The 16903-nt window shown below is 53.4% G+C and overlaps 6 protein-coding genes across 6 annotated transcripts; 3 read left to right on the forward strand and 3 right to left on the reverse strand.

The window, feature by feature from the left end:
* Window positions 1-117: 117 nt before the first annotated feature.
* On the forward strand, window positions 118-1691 carry B0H65DRAFT_105291 (cell division control protein 12). The gene is made up of 4 exons (XM_062820480.1): window positions 118-326; window positions 397-559; window positions 628-938; window positions 997-1691. Exons 1-4 carry the CDS (start codon window positions 222-224, stop codon window positions 1573-1575), a joined length of 1158 nt encoding a protein of 385 aa, XP_062684268.1. The 5' UTR covers window positions 118-221; the 3' UTR covers window positions 1576-1691.
* A 378-nt stretch (window positions 1692-2069) lies between these two features.
* B0H65DRAFT_456533 (uncharacterized protein) lies at window positions 2070-3894 on the reverse strand. The gene has a single exon (XM_062826297.1). The coding sequence runs from the start codon at window positions 3593-3595 to the stop codon at window positions 2405-2407; it is 1191 nt and encodes a 396-aa protein (XP_062684269.1). The 5' UTR covers window positions 3596-3894; the 3' UTR covers window positions 2070-2404.
* Window positions 3895-6053: 2159 nt separating this feature from the next.
* Window positions 6054-9988, forward strand: B0H65DRAFT_546048 (uncharacterized protein; the record flags this gene model as incomplete). The annotated part of the gene is made up of 7 exons (XM_062829424.1): window positions 6054-6300; window positions 6364-6511; window positions 6569-7028; window positions 7094-9259; window positions 9312-9629; window positions 9689-9818; window positions 9879-9988. The coding sequence occupies 7 exons, from the start codon at window positions 6054-6056 to the stop codon at window positions 9986-9988; spliced, it is 3579 nt and encodes a 1192-aa protein (XP_062684270.1).
* A 1020-nt stretch (window positions 9989-11008) lies between these two features.
* On the forward strand, window positions 11009-12290 carry B0H65DRAFT_105351 (mitochondrial import inner membrane translocase, subunit Tim17/22). Its single transcript, XM_062820481.1, has 3 exons — window positions 11009-11286; window positions 11646-11741; window positions 11815-12290. Exons 1-3 carry the CDS (start codon window positions 11188-11190, stop codon window positions 12211-12213), a joined length of 594 nt encoding a protein of 197 aa, XP_062684271.1. The 5' UTR covers window positions 11009-11187; the 3' UTR covers window positions 12214-12290.
* Window positions 12291-12776: 486 nt separating this feature from the next.
* On the reverse strand, window positions 12777-14974 carry B0H65DRAFT_456546 (putative puff-specific nuclear protein Bx42). Its single transcript, XM_062826298.1, has 4 exons — window positions 14748-14974; window positions 14171-14672; window positions 13990-14115; window positions 12777-13935 (listed from the first exon to the last, which is right to left on the reverse strand). Exons 1-4 carry the CDS (start codon window positions 14886-14888, stop codon window positions 12995-12997), a joined length of 1710 nt encoding a protein of 569 aa, XP_062684272.1. The 5' UTR covers window positions 14889-14974; the 3' UTR covers window positions 12777-12994.
* A 650-nt stretch (window positions 14975-15624) lies between these two features.
* On the reverse strand, window positions 15625-16457 carry B0H65DRAFT_506476 (emp24/gp25L/p24 family/GOLD-domain-containing protein; the record flags this gene model as incomplete). The annotated part of the gene is made up of 4 exons (XM_062828064.1): window positions 15625-15684; window positions 15715-15981; window positions 16046-16234; window positions 16308-16457. 4 exons carry the CDS (start codon window positions 16455-16457, stop codon window positions 15625-15627), a joined length of 666 nt encoding a protein of 221 aa, XP_062684273.1.
* Window positions 16458-16903: the final 446 nt, after the last annotated feature.

The following is a 16903-nucleotide window of genomic DNA, read 5'->3' on the forward strand; positions in this document are numbered from 1 at the left end:
ACTGCAGTTCCATCCTCGTCTGTCTCTCGCTCCCACCCGTCCACTGTCAACACCAACCTAATTTCGATTCCCATCCACGACCACCACATACACCACGCATCCCGCCCGACGCTCTTTTTCTCCAATTGCCGGTGCTTCTACTCGCCGTTACAGCAACGGGGATCGTGACTTAATCCTCTACACATAATTATCTCCCAGTTTCGTGTTTCGCCCAGCTGAAGATGGCCCCTGCCACTACCGAGAGCGCCTCACCGATTGGCATTGCCAATCTGCCTAACCAGCGACACAAGATTGTTGCTAAGAGGGGCGCTGCTTTTACTATTATGGTGCGCTTCACCGTCCAAAGCCTGCTAAACCTCATATTTGTAAACCAATGCTGACGGCGTGGATGGATAGGTTGCTGGCGAGTCCGGCCTCGGCAAGACCACCTTCATCAACACGCTGTTCTCCACGACCATCAAGAACTATGCCGACCACAAGAGGCGCCACCAGAAGCAGGTCGACAAGACCGTCGAGATCGAAATCACAAAGGCTGAGCTCGAAGAGAAGTTCTTCAAGGGTACGGCAGCAGATTGCGCAAGGGGGCTTTGGTGTCTTATAAGAGAGCTCTGTCTGACCAGCTTATAGTTCGCCTGACTGTTATCGATACCCCCGGCTTTGGTGACTATGTCAACAACCGCGACTCATGGATGCCTATTATCGAATTCCTCGACGACCAGCACGAGTCCTACATGCTCCAGGAGCAACAACCCCGCCGTCAGGACAAGATCGATCTCCGTGTCCACGCCTGCTTGTACTTCATCCGCCCCACCGGCCACACCCTTAAGCCTCTAGATATCGAGGTTATGAAGAGACTCTGCTCTCGCGTCAACCTCATCCCCGTTATCGCCAAGGCCGACACCCTCAGCCCTGCCGACCTGGCGAGGTTCAAGTCCAGGGTGAGTGTTTGCTGTTTGCCTTCCCATATCCCCAATCGTTGCTAACAATTATTTCCAGATCCGTGCCGTCATCGAAGCTCAGGGTATCAAGATCTATCAGCCACCTATTGAGGAGGATGACGAGGCTGCCGCACAACACGCCCGCAGCTTGATGGCCGCTATGCCCTTTGCCGTTATCGGTTCCGAGAAGGATGTTAAGACCAGCGATGGACGTATTGTCAAGGGCCGTCAGTACTCGTGGGGTGTTGCCGAGGTCGAGAACGAGGAACACTGCGACTTCAAGAAGCTCCGTTCGATTCTTATCCGCACCCACATGTTGGACCTTATCCACACAACAGAGGAGCTGCACTACGAGGCTTACCGCGCCCAGCAAATGGAGACTCGCAAATTCGGCGAGGCTCGCCCAAGGAAGCTCGACAACCCCAAGTTCAAGGAGGAAGAGGAGGCTCTCCGCAAACGCTTCACAGAACAGGTTAAGATCGAGGAACAGCGTTTCAGGCAGTGGGAGCAGAAGCTTATTGCCGAGCGCGACCGTCTCAACAAGGACCTCGAACAGACCCACGCCCAGATCAAGTCCCTCGAGATGGAGCTCGAGTCTCTGCAGGGAAATGCCGTCCGCAGCCACGGTCGCCGCTAAGCGGTTATCATGGCTTTTGTGGTATCCACTACAAGGGGGACCACCGTCTCCCGTTCTATCGAGCACTAATGTACCTGCGCCTCGATTGTTTTCGACATGTTTACGTGAAGACGAACTAGGCGACTTACATACCTTGAAGACGATGTTCATGGATATGCTGCGGGTTGGTAGATTGGCGTGGTCATCAATCGAGGCTTGTTAGAAGGGGCGGCTCCTCATGTTTTTATACACATGCCCTGGTTTCCCCCATCTTCCCAAACCCTTTCTGCATACCCTGAGTCGCGCAGGGAGGCCCAGGAGATGGGGATGAAAAGTTACAGATATTTGGAAGACTTCGAGCGGCAACTGACACTTTACCACCCCTTTTCACCCTTAACTTTTACCCATCACGCCAATTTTTTTTCTATCCGTCTTAGCTACGATGTAATTCTGCTAGCAGTCTCCCTTTCAATGATACCAAATAATGAGAAAGGCTGCCACTTTTGACTACAAGCTTTAACATTATGACTGTAGTGATTCTGATTGAGAGTCGATAACATTCATGAAGGTGACGGACCGAAAAGGGTAGTATACACGAACGCGTTACAACGGTGAGTTGCTATTTCCATATCATGCCCAGCTAACGATATTGCGTAAAAAACACGAGTGTTTGCTCCGTACACCAAGCCCAACTTTGCACACACGCGGAACAACCCAGATCCATTACACCAGGTCACTGTGATGCCCTTCCTTTGCTCTTCTGAACTGAACCATGCAGCCAACAACCAATGGGTATTATTCCTTTCTCCTCCCTTTCCGCCCATGTCACTTCCACTTAGTTGGATGTCCTCTAAACCGCATCCATCGTCGCCCGCGTCGTCAGCTGCTCGTTCTTATTCCCCAGCTTCGAGATCTGCAAAAACGCATCCACCCCGTACCCTTCCAGACTGTGCAACGCCAGGCTACCAGCCCAGTACTCAGCATACACCCTACTCAAGGGTAACCCCATGCCCAGACGCAGGTTCGGCGGGCGGCTTGTCAGCGTCGCTAACGAGTTGCTGTAGCCCGGGTCACCGGGGAAGTTATTCCCGTTGTGGATGCCCTTGACCTGTTGTTGCTGTTGCTGTTGCTGCTGTTGTTGTTCCTGCTGCTTTTGTTGTATCTTGCCCACCGTTGTTCCAGCCTCCTCGCTAGAGGTACCCTCGACCTTAAGCTCCTGCATCGTCGCCGCCATCTTGGGCACCTGTCCCAAGTTCGTCAGCAGCTGCTGGCTCGAGGGGCCCTTGCTGAAGGACCATAGGTAAGGTAAGACGTCCTGCTGGATGCCGCCGCCTTGGTCCGAGATGCGGATGATGACGTGTTGTTGGCTTTCGCAGATTGTCACCTCGATTGCGGGCGGGGGGCCAATCTCGTCGGTCTTCCCTCCGGCTGCCGCTACCTTCTCCTTGTAACGCTGGTGTTTCTCCACCACGGCCTGCACCGAGTTACGGAGCAGCTCGCCGATGATGTACTCGAGGTGGCTGAGGATATAAGGGAAATTGGCCTCCAGGTGTCCGTCGATTTTGATTTCCGGGATTGCCACGTCGGGCCCGTAGGCGCGCTGGGCGATATCACGAATAGCCTGGCCGCACCGTTCGACGACCTCCTTGGCGACGCACTTCAAAAACACCTCGCCGATGAAATCCGTTTCCGAAAGCTTGGCGCCGGGGGAGAACCAGGGAGCGTGGAAGGTGTCGGTTAGAGCTAGGTGTTGCTCGGCGATGACGCGGCGCGAGATGCGAGACCGTAAAATCGTGTTCATGAACTTGTCTAGCTCCTTTGCGTCCATGAGCCCTGCGCTCTCCAAAATGCCCATGGCTAGCTTGGGGATCACGGTCAGGTGCGCTTTCAGGGTGGAGCGAATGGTGGCGCATAGGGCGTCGTTGTCTTCGAGCGTTTTGATCTCGGGAACCTTGCGGAAGGTGTCAAAGGCTGTGTAGTAGAGGTCGTAGACTTCGTTGAGGTGCGGGTTGGTGACTACTACGTAGGGGAGGCGTTGCATGTCGCGGATACGGTGGGCGATTCTGTCGATTGTGGCATGGTTAGATATTGTAACTCCTCGAGAATGACTCTCGAGAACTTACCTCGTCGGAAGCTCCGTTCGCACATAGTTGGCAGAGCTGATCAACCTCGACTCGGTCAGCGAGCGACCAAAGACCATCAGCTGGCGCAAACTGATCGGTCGAGCTTCCTTTGCGACCCATCTGTAAGTGAAGAGACGACATTGTAAGCTTGAGCTCCTGGTGGTGATTCCGAGGCAAGGCAGGAGTGCACATACTCATCCAGAACAGATACTGGGCGCCATTTCGGACTGGTTTGGCTGTGGGTAGATCGAGTCTGGAGGGTTGGAGATATCGTTCGTGTGCTTGGTGGTGCTGATAGTCTTGGTGTTACGACTGAAGCAGAGCTCTTGAAGCTCCGAGTCATCGCCCACTTGAGGAGGAGCTGTCCTCGGCTTCCCCTTCGCGCCGCCATGCCCAGGTCTCCCGCCGTGCTCATCAGCCGGACGGGCGTTTTGGCATTTTGCAGCAAGAAGCACGGCATACCGTCAGTGCCATGCGAAAAAGAGTAATTTTGGGAAAAAGAGGAAAAAGGACTCGGAATTGGGGCTAGTGTAGAGGTCGTGGTTGTCAGGGTTGGGGAGCGATAATCGGAGCAAGATGCACCTCTAGGTACGCTAGCTCAAGGCCCTGGGCTGGGCCAGGGAATATGGGGGCCCCGCTGGTTATCACGAGCTTGGTTTAGTGTTTACATTAGGCGGGCGCGGGATGAGGGTCAGGGGCCTAGAGCCTTTTTAGGTTGCCGTGGATCATATGCTTGGTTTATGAACAGTGACCCGACATGTAGTCACGGAGCCACGACAGATATTGGCATCAAGCAAGTCAGGCCATTCCTATACGTGTCAGAATTGTGCCCTGAAGCTCGAGTTTCATCAGGGCAGGCACCTCGTTAATATGTAAGTATGTCCAAGTACCGGATGAACGTCCTAGCACTGCATGAGGAATCAAAAGTAAACGTTCTGGCAAATAATCATTTGTTTGTCTGGAAAGCGCATACAAACAGACTGGAGCTTTGTTAGAGGTAGTTGTACCCTCCTATCACCAGGACAATATCCTCTGGGTCTCATTCAGTGTTGGTGGAATGTACAGTAAACACATCGCTGTGAGCTGGAGGAAGAGATCCGAGGCCACGAACGGACCAGCTAGTTAGGTTTCAACGGCAGAACGGGCTTCTCGGCTCCCACGTCATTAAGTTTGGAAGCCTTTGTGTCTGTCAAAGGCGGCGGATAGTGGTCATATCAGACGCTAACAATTTTGCTTGCTAGTTGACCCAGCTTGCGATAGACACTCAAGTCTTGGCTAACAAACATACTGATCTGATACCAACATCCACATACCTCACCTGCGATGGGCGCGGGGTGATCCAGCCCGGACCAATCGTAACAATAATCCCATCGAATGTCGAACAGAGGGAGTTGCTTGTGACCCAAGGAGTTTGGGTTTGGCCACGATACCTTGGGAATTCAGTAACATGAAGTCAAGTAGAGGTACCGGTTGTGCCTGGTAGATTGTAAAGAGGAAGCGCTCTGCGGTCTTGCCAGGAGCTAACAATAATTCGAACTCCATGCCTAGAGGTACATTCCACATACATTGCTGCCATTCAACAACTCACAACGCGCGGCCCGGCAACCGCGGCGGGCGACGGGACCTATTGAAGAAGTCCGTTTCGACAAGACAAGAAAGAAAGAAACCGTGACTTCCTCACTGCCACTCCCGTCACTGCACGACCTGCATCCACCAAAGAAAGGCCAAGACGGGACTCAGTCCACCACCACAGCCGGAGTCCACCACCACCACCTAGGTTCTACCTGCCTGTGCTGCTCCACCATATCGCCAACCTTTCTTTCCCTTTCTCATCCTCTTTGCTTTCCTAACCACGATCGATCCCCTCTCCGACCTGCCCAACGACCTGCGCTCTTACCTCTAGTCAGTCATTCGTTCGAGAGTAGAGGTATACTCCGACCGATCCAAACCTCCCCGAATACTCCACATCGCCTGCCGAAAGTCGCAGTACATACCAAGGCAAAAGAGAAGGAGCACACACCGGGCCACGCAGCTCACTGCTTGAAAGGAGCGAGGCTTAGCCCACGTTGCGTCGACAGTCGTCACTTCAAGACGCCCGTTGCCGGCGCGATCCGCAACTTCCTGCAACTCCGACCTAGGTCTGCAGCTACTGTAGTCCACTGGCATTATGGTGAGTGTCCTGATGCACCAGAAACACCATTACCGAACGTCACCCGCGTACCTTTTGGTTCCCCTCCATCCTCCTCAACAGCTCAGGGAACAAGTCGACCTCAACATCTACCTTTCCCATGCACCCGGTCTTCCCGCGAGCCATTGCTTGTCTAGTTGTCTCATTCCTCTCTGTTGTTCGCCTCTACTTGCCCCTCGGTGTTCAACATGGGCAACCTCACTAACCACGCTCTTCTGACTCCCTCCCGCTCGCCATCCCCGCGAACTGACTACCTTGCTAATCTGCCTATCCGCAATAAGGATGACCAAAACCCCCAAGCCCCCTCGCCCAACGCTATGCTGGTCGATACACCCGAGGAACACATTGTCGAACCAAACGGTGTCGATAACGACGATGTCGCAATCATCACCCCGGAGGCTGACGAGAAGGAGGCTCCTGTCCTCGCCACTGACTGTGAGTTGGACAACACTGCACCCTCCATCCTGCCTCGGAGCTCTGCAACTGACGCTGCTTTAGATAAAACCATGAAAGAGCATGTTCTCCCAGCCCTAATCGACGAACCCCCAATCCTTGAGGACCAGGTTCACACATGGGAGATCAAAGGTTGGCGCAACCTCAACAAGAAGGAGCATGGCCCCACCTTCCATGCTGGTGGCTTCCCATGGTCAGTATCTCTCGGTGGTTCCTTGAAATCTGCTAAAGATACTAATACTGTTTAAAGGCGGATTCTTCTTTTCCCATATGGCAACAATGTTGACCAGTGCTCGATATACCTGGAACACGGATTCGAGGCGGACGAGATGCCCGAGAAATGGAGCTGCTGCGTTCAGTTTGCGCTCGTGCTATGGAATCCCAACGACCCTTCCATCTTTCACCACCATTCCGCCCATCACCGTTTCACCAAGGAAGAGAGCGATTGGGGTTTTACACGGTTTTTGGAACTCCGGAGGCTGTTTAGCCAGCCTTATGACGGTTCAACCCGTCCTCTCGGCGAAAACGAAAGCGTCAACATCAGCGCCTACGTCAGGATTGTCGAGGATGAAACAGGAGTTTTGTGGCACAACTTCAACAACTACGATTCGAAGCAGGAGACAGGCTACGTTGGCCTCAAAAACCAGGGCGCCACTTGTTATTTGAACTCACTCTTACAGTCGCTCTATTTCACCAATGCTTTCCGCAAGGTAAAGAGACCAACATCTTGTTCCTTTTTGCTCTGTTTCCCGCCCGCATGCTGACTGGCTTGCAGATTATCTACCAAATTCCTACCGAGCAAGACGAGAGCATGATGAACAGCGCCTATACTCTACAACGACTCTTTTATCAGTTGCAAACATCAAATACCGCCGTGGCTACCAGTGAGCTTACCAAGTCTTTTGGATGGGAAACTCGTCATATTTTCGAACAGCAAGACGTCCAGGAACTCTCGCGGAAACTGATGGAACGCATGGAGGAGAAGATGAAGGGCACACCACACGAGAAAGCCCTGGCACAGATGTTCAGCGGCAAGATCAAGACTTTCATCTCCTGCATCAACGTTCCGTACGAATCCAGTCGAGTTGAGGATTTCTGGGACGTCCAACTCAACGTCAGCGGCAATAAGAATCTGCTGGAGAGTTTCCAGGACTACATCCAGGTGGAGAAATTGGACGGTGAAAACCAGTACTATGCTGGCGACGAGTACAAGCTCCAGGATGCCAACAAGGGCGTCATCTTCCAGAGCTTTCCCGATGTCCTGCATCTGCAGCTGAAACGCTTCGAATACGACATTCAGCGCGACACGATGATGAAGATCAATGCTCGCTACGAGTTTCCCGAGGAGTTCGATGCCGCTCCCTTCCTTGAGAAAGACGCCGACCGATCGGAACCTTGGGAATATGAGCTTCATGGCGTGCTGGTACACAGTGGAGACCTTAACACCGGCCACTATTACGCTTTCTTGAAGCCCACCAAGGACGGAAATTGGTACAAGTACGACGATGACAAAGTCACCAAGGCCAGGAAGCTTGAGGTCCTGGAAGACAACTTTGGCGGTCCTTTCCGGTTGCCGAACGGACAAGTTAGGACTTTGCCCCAAAAGAAGACGCCAATCATGCGACCCAACAGCGCATACATGCTCGTGTATATCCGCAAGTCCCGAGTCGACCAGATCCTTACCCCGGTTACCGAGGAGGACACACCTCCACATCTCCGCAACAGATTCGCAGAGGAGCTGGCTGCTCGCGAAGCCCGACGCAAAGAGAGGGAGGAACAGCACCTTTACATAGGGGTAAAGGTCGTCACCGACACGACGTTCCAGCAACACGGCGGTACCGATCTGACCTACTTCGACCTGACTCCTGACCAAGATCCCGGGGCACCAATTTACTACCGTGTTCTTCGCCAGGATACCATGGAGCAGTTGGTCGCCAAAATTGCAGCAGACCTTGGACAAGATCCTAGACGGGTTCGGTTGTGGATAATGGTTAACCGTCAGAACAAGACAGTTCGCCCGGACGTTCCTATCATGGATCTTGCGCTTACAGTGGAGGAGACCTACTCCAAGGCCACTGCCCAACGGGATGAGTCCTTACGTGTGTGGGCTGAAGTGGCTGAGGAGGTCAACGCGGACGGCGAACCCATCTGGCCATCGCATCAGGCGCAAGCTAATGGCGCTATTGTGAAGGACAACATCTTGTTGTTCCTGAAATGGTTCGACGTGGAGAGCCAGACGTTGAGGGGAGCCGGGCATGTCTACGTGAGGTTGGACAAGAAGGTCGAGGATCTGGCCCCTGTGATTCTGAAGAAGATGGGCTGGGGCGAGAAACTCCCCAGTGGAGAGAAGATTCAGCTGTGGGAGGAGATCAAGCCAACGATGGTGGAACCACTACGGGGCAAGGAAACTCTCAAGGCCGAGGAGTTGCAGGACGGAGATATCATCTGTTTCCAGCGAACCCATGTGCACAAGTCAAGACTTGGTCTTGGCGAGAGCAAGCCTTCTGAAGACGCCAAATCCTCGGACAAGCTTACGGATGCTAGGGAGTATTACGACTTCTTGTACCACCGGAAGGTCGTCAGGTTTTGCCCCCACCCCCAAAAAGCTGATGTCCAGCAGTACCCACAGTTTGAGCTTGTCTTGAGTTCCAAAATGAGCTATGACAAACTGTCGGAGAAGGTCGGAGAGCACATAGGTGTCGAGCCTACTCATATCCGATTCTACACCATCAATGGTGCCAATGGCAACCCTAGGACGGCAGTCAAGAGGTTATCCAACCAGACGGTAGAGAGGATCCTTACCCCGCCGGGATACGGGCAGATGAACCTCAATCAACTGTCAGACGCACTTTACTACGAAGTCCTCGACATTAGTCTTGCCGAGCTAGACACCAAGAAGAGCATCAAGGTCACTTGGCTCAGTGAGGGCATCACAAAAGAGGTGAGTAGCTTGGAAACATTGGCGGCTGCATACGTTACTAACGCTGCAGTAGGATCAATACGATCTTCTTGTAAGCAAGAGTGGTGTGGTTGAGGACCTGATCGAGGCGTTGGTCAAAAAGGCCAAGATTCCCAGCGAGGAGGAGGCCGGCCAGATCCGGGTATTCGAAGTCAGCAACAACAAGTGGTACAGAGATCTCGAGAGAAACTACCCTGTCATCTCGATCAACGAATACACCACCGTTGTGGCCGAACGGAAACCTGAGGAGGAGATTGGCGTTACTGATCCTAACCAGTACATAACCGTCTTCCACTTCCAGAATGAACCAAGCAGGGCTCACGGAATGTCGTTCAGATTCTTGATTAAAGAGGTAGGTTCACATCCAACACCATTTGAACGCTGTGAAATCTAACCAAATGGCCATCACAGGGCGAGCCATTTTCGGAGACGAAGAAGCGGCTTGAAAAGAGATTGGGAATCAAGGGCAAGAGCTTCGAGAAGATCAAGTTCGCTGTGGTTAGGAGAGCACAGTTCTCGAGACCAATCTATCTCCAAGACGGTTTGTGACACCTACCGACATCATTTTCCTGGTGACATAACTAACTTGATAACTCTATAGATGACATCCTGTATGACAAGGCCGAACGAGAAGACTACCTTGGCTTGGACCACGTTGATCGGTCAAGGTCCACGCGAAATGGTGGTGGGGACTTGTTCCTCAAGGGATAAGTGTGATATGGATAGTGCTAGGGCTTTTGAGTGTGCTTGCTGTTTTCTGCATAAGCTATTACCGACCAAGTTTCTGTCTGGATAGGCTGCGCGCGGTCTGGCCAGAGTATATACATTACATTGCACAGCAGGCAGGCATTTGGGCGGCGGCACTTGCAATAACCTTATTCGTTATGTTGAGAAGGAAAAGAGCTGGCTTATACAACTGGCGTCTGTTGGGCAGTTGTGGGTGTATGCGGTTTTTTGTCCTCGGGAAGTCCCCAAGTCGGGCATTTTTGCGGTGCACTCGTTGCTATCATGTTTACACTCCTAAAAGTCCTAGAAGTTGTGTTATGTCATCAACGGACGGCATGCAAGCATGGGCTAGGCGTGGGTGGATACGAGTAGATATTTCTTGCCAGGCATTGGACACAAAATGAACATAGATATTAATAAATCGATGGCCTCGGGCAAGTATGGTCGGGTCCAGCGTGTGATGATATACTTGATGTATATGTCTCAACTGACGGGCACCTTGAGGGCTCTCAGGATTAAACTCCGAAACACTGGCTCCACAACGGCGTCAAGTCGCGGGTGTGGGACCCACATGGCAAGATGTCCGCGGTGGGGCAAGCCGCAGGACCCGGGCGACGCCGAGGGACGGCCCCGGGAGCAGTTACGCATGTGCTGTGCATGTCCAATTTTAGGCGGTAGTGCACGGCAGAAATCCTTCCTTTGCCCGATAAGCGGTCCCCCGGGATGGAGGATTCGCGATAAAGTTACCTATCAATCCACCCACCCACGCCCGCCCGCCCGCCCGCACGCTCAACTGACACCCATCGCCATCCTTGCAGTGCAGTGAGCGAGAGCGAGAGCGCATGTCCCTTTGAACGAACGTCCATTGTACTGTGTCTTCGACTCTTGTTGCGATTTCATTCTCATACCATTCATCCTCCGAACCGGGCTTATCCTACCGTACCAATACATACTCGACACCGACGAAGAAGTACATAATCAGTCATACCTACTAGCCTCTACCGAGCCCGACCTAACCCAACCCGATCGCATTCCGTCGCGAACCTCGATCCCCGCGAACGAACGAAGCCGAATACAAGACCAGTCAGTCGCTTGCCGGACAAGCCCGCGCCGTGAACCTATAACCTAAAACCGAGAAACAACGAGAAACGAGAGCCGAACGTTCCATAACCAGACAAGACAAGATGAGCTTCCCTGGTATGCCCGGCACTGGAGGTGCGCCCGCTGGTGGTGTTGGTGCTGCGCCTGGAGGGTTCGATCCTAATGATCCGAATATTAAGTGGGTTAGTAGTCCCCCGGCACGGCCCGGACCCTTTTTTTGTTGCTGTGGAGGAGGAGGTGGTGGTGGTGGAGGTGGTTGTGATGGTGGTGATTGCTCGTCAGCTATAGCTAGCTATGCCGGCTATGCCAGCTATGTCTGTCCATGTTCTTGTTTGTGCCTGCCTGGCTGTGGCATCGCATAGACTGGACTGGTCTGGTCTGGCGGGCGAGCGGGCAAGCAGGCGAGCGATGTTGAGACGCGATGTTGAGACAGAGATACTTGGTTACTTGAAACAAGGATCGGAAGAGAGATCGAAAGAGAGGATCGAAAGACAAAATGCGAAAAGAGATGATGCTAACGAGACGATAAAACACCCCGCAGATGCAAAAAGCCATGGAATCATGCTTCGCAAAGACAGTCATGAGCGGTGGCGCCGGCTTCGCGCTAGGTGGTGTGTTTGGAATGTTTATGGCTTCGGTACGTTTTCTCTTCTCTCCCTCCCCCTTTCCCATCCTCACAACCCTCCAACTAACTCCCCTCCCCCCATTAGATGGCCTACGACACCCCCTACCACTCCCCCACCACCCCCGGCACCGGCCCCGGCGCCAACCCCGCCGCCGCCGGCATCCCCGGCTACAAGCCCGTCGACCTCTCGTCCATGCCGCTGAAGGAACAGCTCAAACACGGCTTCAAGGACATGGGCCAGCGATCGTACAGCACAGCCAAGAACTTCGCCAAGGTCGGCGCCCTGTTTTCGGGTATCGAGTGCGGTATTGAGGGGTTGAGGGCTAAGAATGATCTTGGTAATGGTGTTGCTGCTGGGTGTTTGACGGGCGCGATTCTGGCGAAGAATGGAGGTCCTCAAGCGGCGGCGGTGGGGTGTGCGGGGTTTGCGGCGTTTAGTGCGGCTATTGATGCTTGGATGAGGATGCCTAGTGAGGAGGAGTGAGTTAGGGTTGAGGAGGATTGAGTGAGGGGTGAGGGGTTGAAGAAGAAGAAGGGGGTGAGAAGGGGGTGAGAAGGGGGTGAGAAGGGGGTGAGAAGGGGGTGAGAAGGGGGTGAGAAGAGGAGGAGGAGGAGGGGGGGGACGGGGGGGGACGGGGGGGAGGGTTAGATTCTGTGGTGACAAAAGTTTTGGTCTGGCTTGATGTACTACTACTACTGGGCTCGGTGTTGAAGCCCTCCGGAGGATGATGGTCTTTTTGGCGATGAGACCTGGAAAAGCAGATAAGAGGCAGACTGGGTGTGGTGTGTATACAAGGACAAAAGACTTGGGACATGGGAAACGGCGTTAATGGGGTGGCATAAATGCTTTTTTTGTGTACAAATACAACGACATACAGGCATTGGAAGAGGACAGGGCCGCGCTCTCTAGCATGTTTGGGACTTGGTTCCGGTGACGGATAGATGAAAAATATCTCCATTCATTTCTTGCTGGGCATGTTATGGCATTGGGAAAATTCTCATAAGATGAAACATGTGAAGAACAAGGCCAGTGGCAGACAAAAGACTGACTCTTGATCACTGAGCTGTGAGACCACACTAGTCACTATATCACCTCAACATAACATGGGAACCAAGCGACTGCATTCTATATCCTATTTCGCTTGCATTATGTCTGAATCGCCAATGTGAACAAACTCCTTGATATGCAGTACGACAAAGCCCAAGCCAATATTTGACATCACAGAACACCATCGGCTTCCCCTGGACCTTCAGAACCAAATGACCTAGTCCTCATCGTCATCGATCCTCGCCCGTTTCGAATCCCTCTCTCCATCATTCAGCCCATAGCCGCGTTTGTTCGACGAGGAAGCACCGTCCTTTTCCACCTCATTGAGGAACTTGTCCACGTTGAAGGGATCCGCACCCGTATCCTTCTCGAACTGCACCGGTCCTTCCCTCGCCTCCGCCTCCGCCGTACCCTTGAACGTGCCACGACCCAGCGCCTCGCCGAACCTGTTTGATTTCGAAATCCTTGCCATCTCGCTCTCGCCCGCCGCCTCGTCGTCAAAGTCCTCCGCGTTGGCACGGGGCCTGTAGATGCTGCTGATAGCGTCCTGGGCGGCAAACAAAGGCTTGTCGTACGGGTTGTCCTCGTTGAAGCCGCTGTCGAAACCGCTAGACTGGTTGAACAAGCGCGAGTCGTACATGCCCTCCTTGGACTGCGTGGGCTTGGCGAGACCGAGGGCGATTTTCTCCGAGATATCTCTGTCCATCTCGCGGGCCATGACCTGCGCTCTCCTCTCCGCGCCCATGCGCGACTGTCTGAGCTTGCGTTCCTCCTCGCGAAGCTTCTCCTTGCGCGCTTCCCTTCTCTCCCGCTCTGAGTCGTCGTCGCTCCCGGAGCGAGATTCGGAGCCGCTGTAGGAACGGGATCGTGATCTCCTGCTCCGCCCACCGGCCGCGCGCTCCGCCCTGGCTTGCTGCGCAAGTTGGCGAAGATGTTCCTCCTTCTGTGCCTTCTCCTTCTCTGCTAGCCTCTGCTGCATCATGGCTCTCTGTCGGACTTCCTCTCTAGCGTGTCTATCGGCCATGAAGAGGGCTTCGGAGAACTGGGCGAACTTATCATTGATTTGCACGTCTTGCAGACCGCGGCCGTCGGCGGCCAATCTCTTGTCGAGCGGGACAGTGAAACCCTTGGGGTTCTTCCAGTTGGAAATAGGAGGTGCTGTCGCTTGTTAGTAGACCGCTCCCCTTCTGGTGCTGAAACAAAACTACTTACGGATTCTCCATGCTTCTTGGTCCTCGGCCGTCAACTTCCTCGGAGGCGAGTGCATAACTGGAGGAGGAGGAGTCGGGGGTCCTCTGGGAATCTTCTTGTGCTTGAACTTGGGTGGCTCCATGGGATCTGCCAACTGTTAGTCTACCGCCAAAAGCTAATCATCAAGTCCGGGATGACATACCTCTCTGTCGCTCCACAATCTTCATAATACGGTCTTGCTTCTTGGAGTTGTCTCCCATCTGCGCCGATGGTGTGTAGCGCACAAACGTCGGCTCTCGCTTCGTGTTGATGTTGATATTCTTGGGCTTCTGGGACGCCACGGCGCCGCTGACCAGCGCAGCCAGTGCATTCTTGGTCTTTTCCGCCGTTGCTTCCACCTCCTCCTTGCTCGGTCGTGACAAGTCGAGATCGCCCGCTTCGGCCCTCTGTCGCAATGGGATCAGGTCCTTGAATGACGCGTGGATGACCCGGTCGCTGCTGTGACCCTGTCGTGCAATCGCTGTGTAGTCGACCTTGCCCTCTCCATCAACCTGAACAACTAACGCGTTCGACTTGCTCGAGGCGTCCTTGCCCCAGGGATACTGAGCAACGGGGATCTCTGGAAAGGCACCGCCATCGCCGAAATCCTCTGGTGCCCGCGGTCGCCAACCTTGTCGATTCCCATACGGTGGTGGTCCAGTTCTCTGAGAGAACGGAATGTTAGCATCAGCCGGGTTTTGATTGCAAGCAAGCGGATGGTGGAGGATTCGGTGACTGACCCTCAGCACAACTTGAGTTTCGTCGATCTGGCCAGCGCCGACAATTCTGGGACCGCGTTGCTGTGACTTTGATTCTTCGTATTCGCCGCTGTATTTTGGCTTCGGAAGAGCCTGAGACAGGCCTGCTGCTATCGAAGCCATGATTGTCGATTAATAAGTGGTTGTTAAGGTGATAGTTGATTGTGACGGAGTTTGGCAGTTGACGTTTACAAGTCGGGTACTTCGACATCACTGCCTGCAGCGAAAAGAAGTTCCACGCAATGGCAGGTGGCTCAAGCGCGACGCTTCAAGGTCCAGTGTGGCGCCAGAGCCACTGGAGGTACGTACCTGTAGCCGGCACTGCAGCGTTCCCTTGGGACAGTGGGCAGCCTTATCGGCCTCCTTATCAGTGACTTGTACATGATATGTAACTTACTGCTGCTTCCAGGGGTCATCATCAAAATACCAAATGCTGCCCCTTTTCCTTTGGTGTACTGCTGGTGGTATATCGTGTGGAATTGGAGTTCAGATCTGAAGTTTCCCGTAAACATACCCGGTATGTGACGACTCCTGGGCCGCAACAGCTCAGGTCTGTACGCTCAAGTCCGTATCTCTACACTCGATCTGCCGAGGATATCCAAGATGGCATTATCATTGCACGCGTGCACTTCTATTATGTTTTAAAGATACCTGACCGCCAAGTAAATCCATCAGTCATACATGTAGATCGAAAACCAAGACACAAGCGCACGTTGTCAGTATGACCCTCCCTCGCCAACTCGTAAGCCATCATTATGATATACACCCCATGCAAGCAAGACCTGTGCTGTTTTTGTGCCTTACGCCCGGCCATGACCAAATCAATCTTACTCTTTGAGAGCATAAAAATAGTAGTCGTTTATACGTAACCCTTCCGCGCGCCCTGTGTTGTCAAATATGTTAACATTCTGAGGCCAGCCTTGACACTTGGACACAAGATGAAGCTTACCTGGAAGAAGAATCTAACAATGAAGACCTGTAGAGCACCCATCGCAATGACCAGCAAAATCTGAATCAAACTGAAGTTGACAATTCGCTTCTCGGTGCTCCTGACCGTGCTGAAGTTGCGGTTTTCGCGCGTGCGGAAGTACTTTTGGTTGCGGGTGACGGTAGAAAGCTGCATCGAGATCTTGAAAAGGGACTCCTCGAGAGCCGAGGTCTGTTCAGGGGAGCTGCCCTGCTTCGAAGGGATGCTAACGCGGGCCTCGTCTTCGACCTATACTCTCACAGTCAGTATAAGTGGTACGTGGTGGAGTAAAAGGGGGGCCGGGTGTACTGACCGCAAGCTCGAAGTCGACGAACTTCTCGGCGAAGGTGCTCATCTCGTTGTTGAAGCAGAACTTGTAGTCGCCAATCTGCTTGCCGGTAAAGACAAAGTCGCCCTGGCGTTCCTTCTGCCCATCCATAATAATATTGCCATCGGGGCCGGTCACTTCATAGTCGATATCGAACGAGCCTCCTGATTGTACCTGTGCAACCAAAGTTAGCACATCGGTCTCGGCGCATGACAGTCGCGTGCAATGAGCGATCGGGTAGGCGTACGGCAAAGTAAAAGGCAATCTTCTCGTTAGGCTTCTTGGTCGTGGCGAAGAAGCAGGCCTTCTCGTTGGCGACGAGCTTGTAAGTCAGGGCCGTGGCAGCAACCTCGCTGGCCAAGCCCAACAGGGCGCAGGTTATTGTCGACAGCTTCATGATGTGCTGTGTGTTGTGGTAAGAAGGAATTGCCTGCAGTTCCTAGGGGTGTTCGATGTTGACTTTGCAGATCCCGTCTTCCCGTCGCTTCGTCTTCAGGACAACTTGGAGTTCACGGGTGCCAAGTCGCGAATGGAAGCTGAGCACTCAGCACAGGGCAACTCGACGGCCAGAAGCACTGGGCTGCTGTCCACTGGGAGCACGGGGTGGGTCTTGGCACTCCTGGGGACTGGCCGGAACTTGGGCGGGCTACAACCATCAATTGGACTTTTTGGGCGGATCATTCAATTTCCTGACCGCCTTTGCCGTTGACATCCAATGGGCCAGGTGGCCGCAGGGCAGTTGACGGCTCGAACCAGTTGTCAGCTTGTCCCAAACTTGAAGCCAGACCTTTCCCCGCCCCCTGAAAAGCTTCAGTGGGTTGTCCCTTCCAACTCCTGCATGTG

This window comes from Neurospora tetraspora, assembly GCF_033439725.1.
Source record: "Neurospora tetraspora strain CBS 560.94 chromosome Unknown B0H65scaffold_2, whole genome shotgun sequence".
NCBI classification, from domain to species: Eukaryota; Fungi; Ascomycota; class Sordariomycetes; order Sordariales; family Sordariaceae; genus Neurospora; species Neurospora tetraspora.

Coding starts and splice junctions, on each gene's coding strand:
- B0H65DRAFT_456546 (XM_062826298.1), bottom strand. CDS start 14,888: ATGGCTTCGATAGCAGCAGGCCTGTCTCAGGCTCTTCCGAAGCCAAAA. Junction 14,116..14,170: donor GATTGTGGAGCGACAGAGAG/GTATGTCATCCC, acceptor AACAGTTGGCAG/ATCCCATGGAGCCACCCAAG. Junction 13,936..13,989: donor CCAAGAAGCATGGAGAATCC/GTAAGTAGTTTT, acceptor AACAAGCGACAG/CACCTCCTATTTCCAACTGG.
- B0H65DRAFT_105351 (XM_062820481.1), top strand. CDS start 11,188: ATGAGCTTCCCTGGTATGCCCGGCACTGGAGGTGCGCCCGCTGGTGGT. Junction 11,287..11,645: donor ATGATCCGAATATTAAGTGG/GTTAGTAGTCCC, acceptor AACACCCCGCAG/ATGCAAAAAGCCATGGAATC. Junction 11,742..11,814: donor TTGGAATGTTTATGGCTTCG/GTACGTTTTCTC, acceptor TCCCCCCATTAG/ATGGCCTACGACACCCCCTA.
- B0H65DRAFT_456533 (XM_062826297.1), bottom strand. CDS start 3,595: ATGCAACGCCTCCCCTACGTAGTAGTCACCAACCCGCACCTCAACGAA.
- B0H65DRAFT_105291 (XM_062820480.1), top strand. CDS start 222: ATGGCCCCTGCCACTACCGAGAGCGCCTCACCGATTGGCATTGCCAAT. Junction 327..396: donor GCGCTGCTTTTACTATTATG/GTGCGCTTCACC, acceptor GTGGATGGATAG/GTTGCTGGCGAGTCCGGCCT. Junction 939..996: donor TGGCGAGGTTCAAGTCCAGG/GTGAGTGTTTGC, acceptor AATTATTTCCAG/ATCCGTGCCGTCATCGAAGC.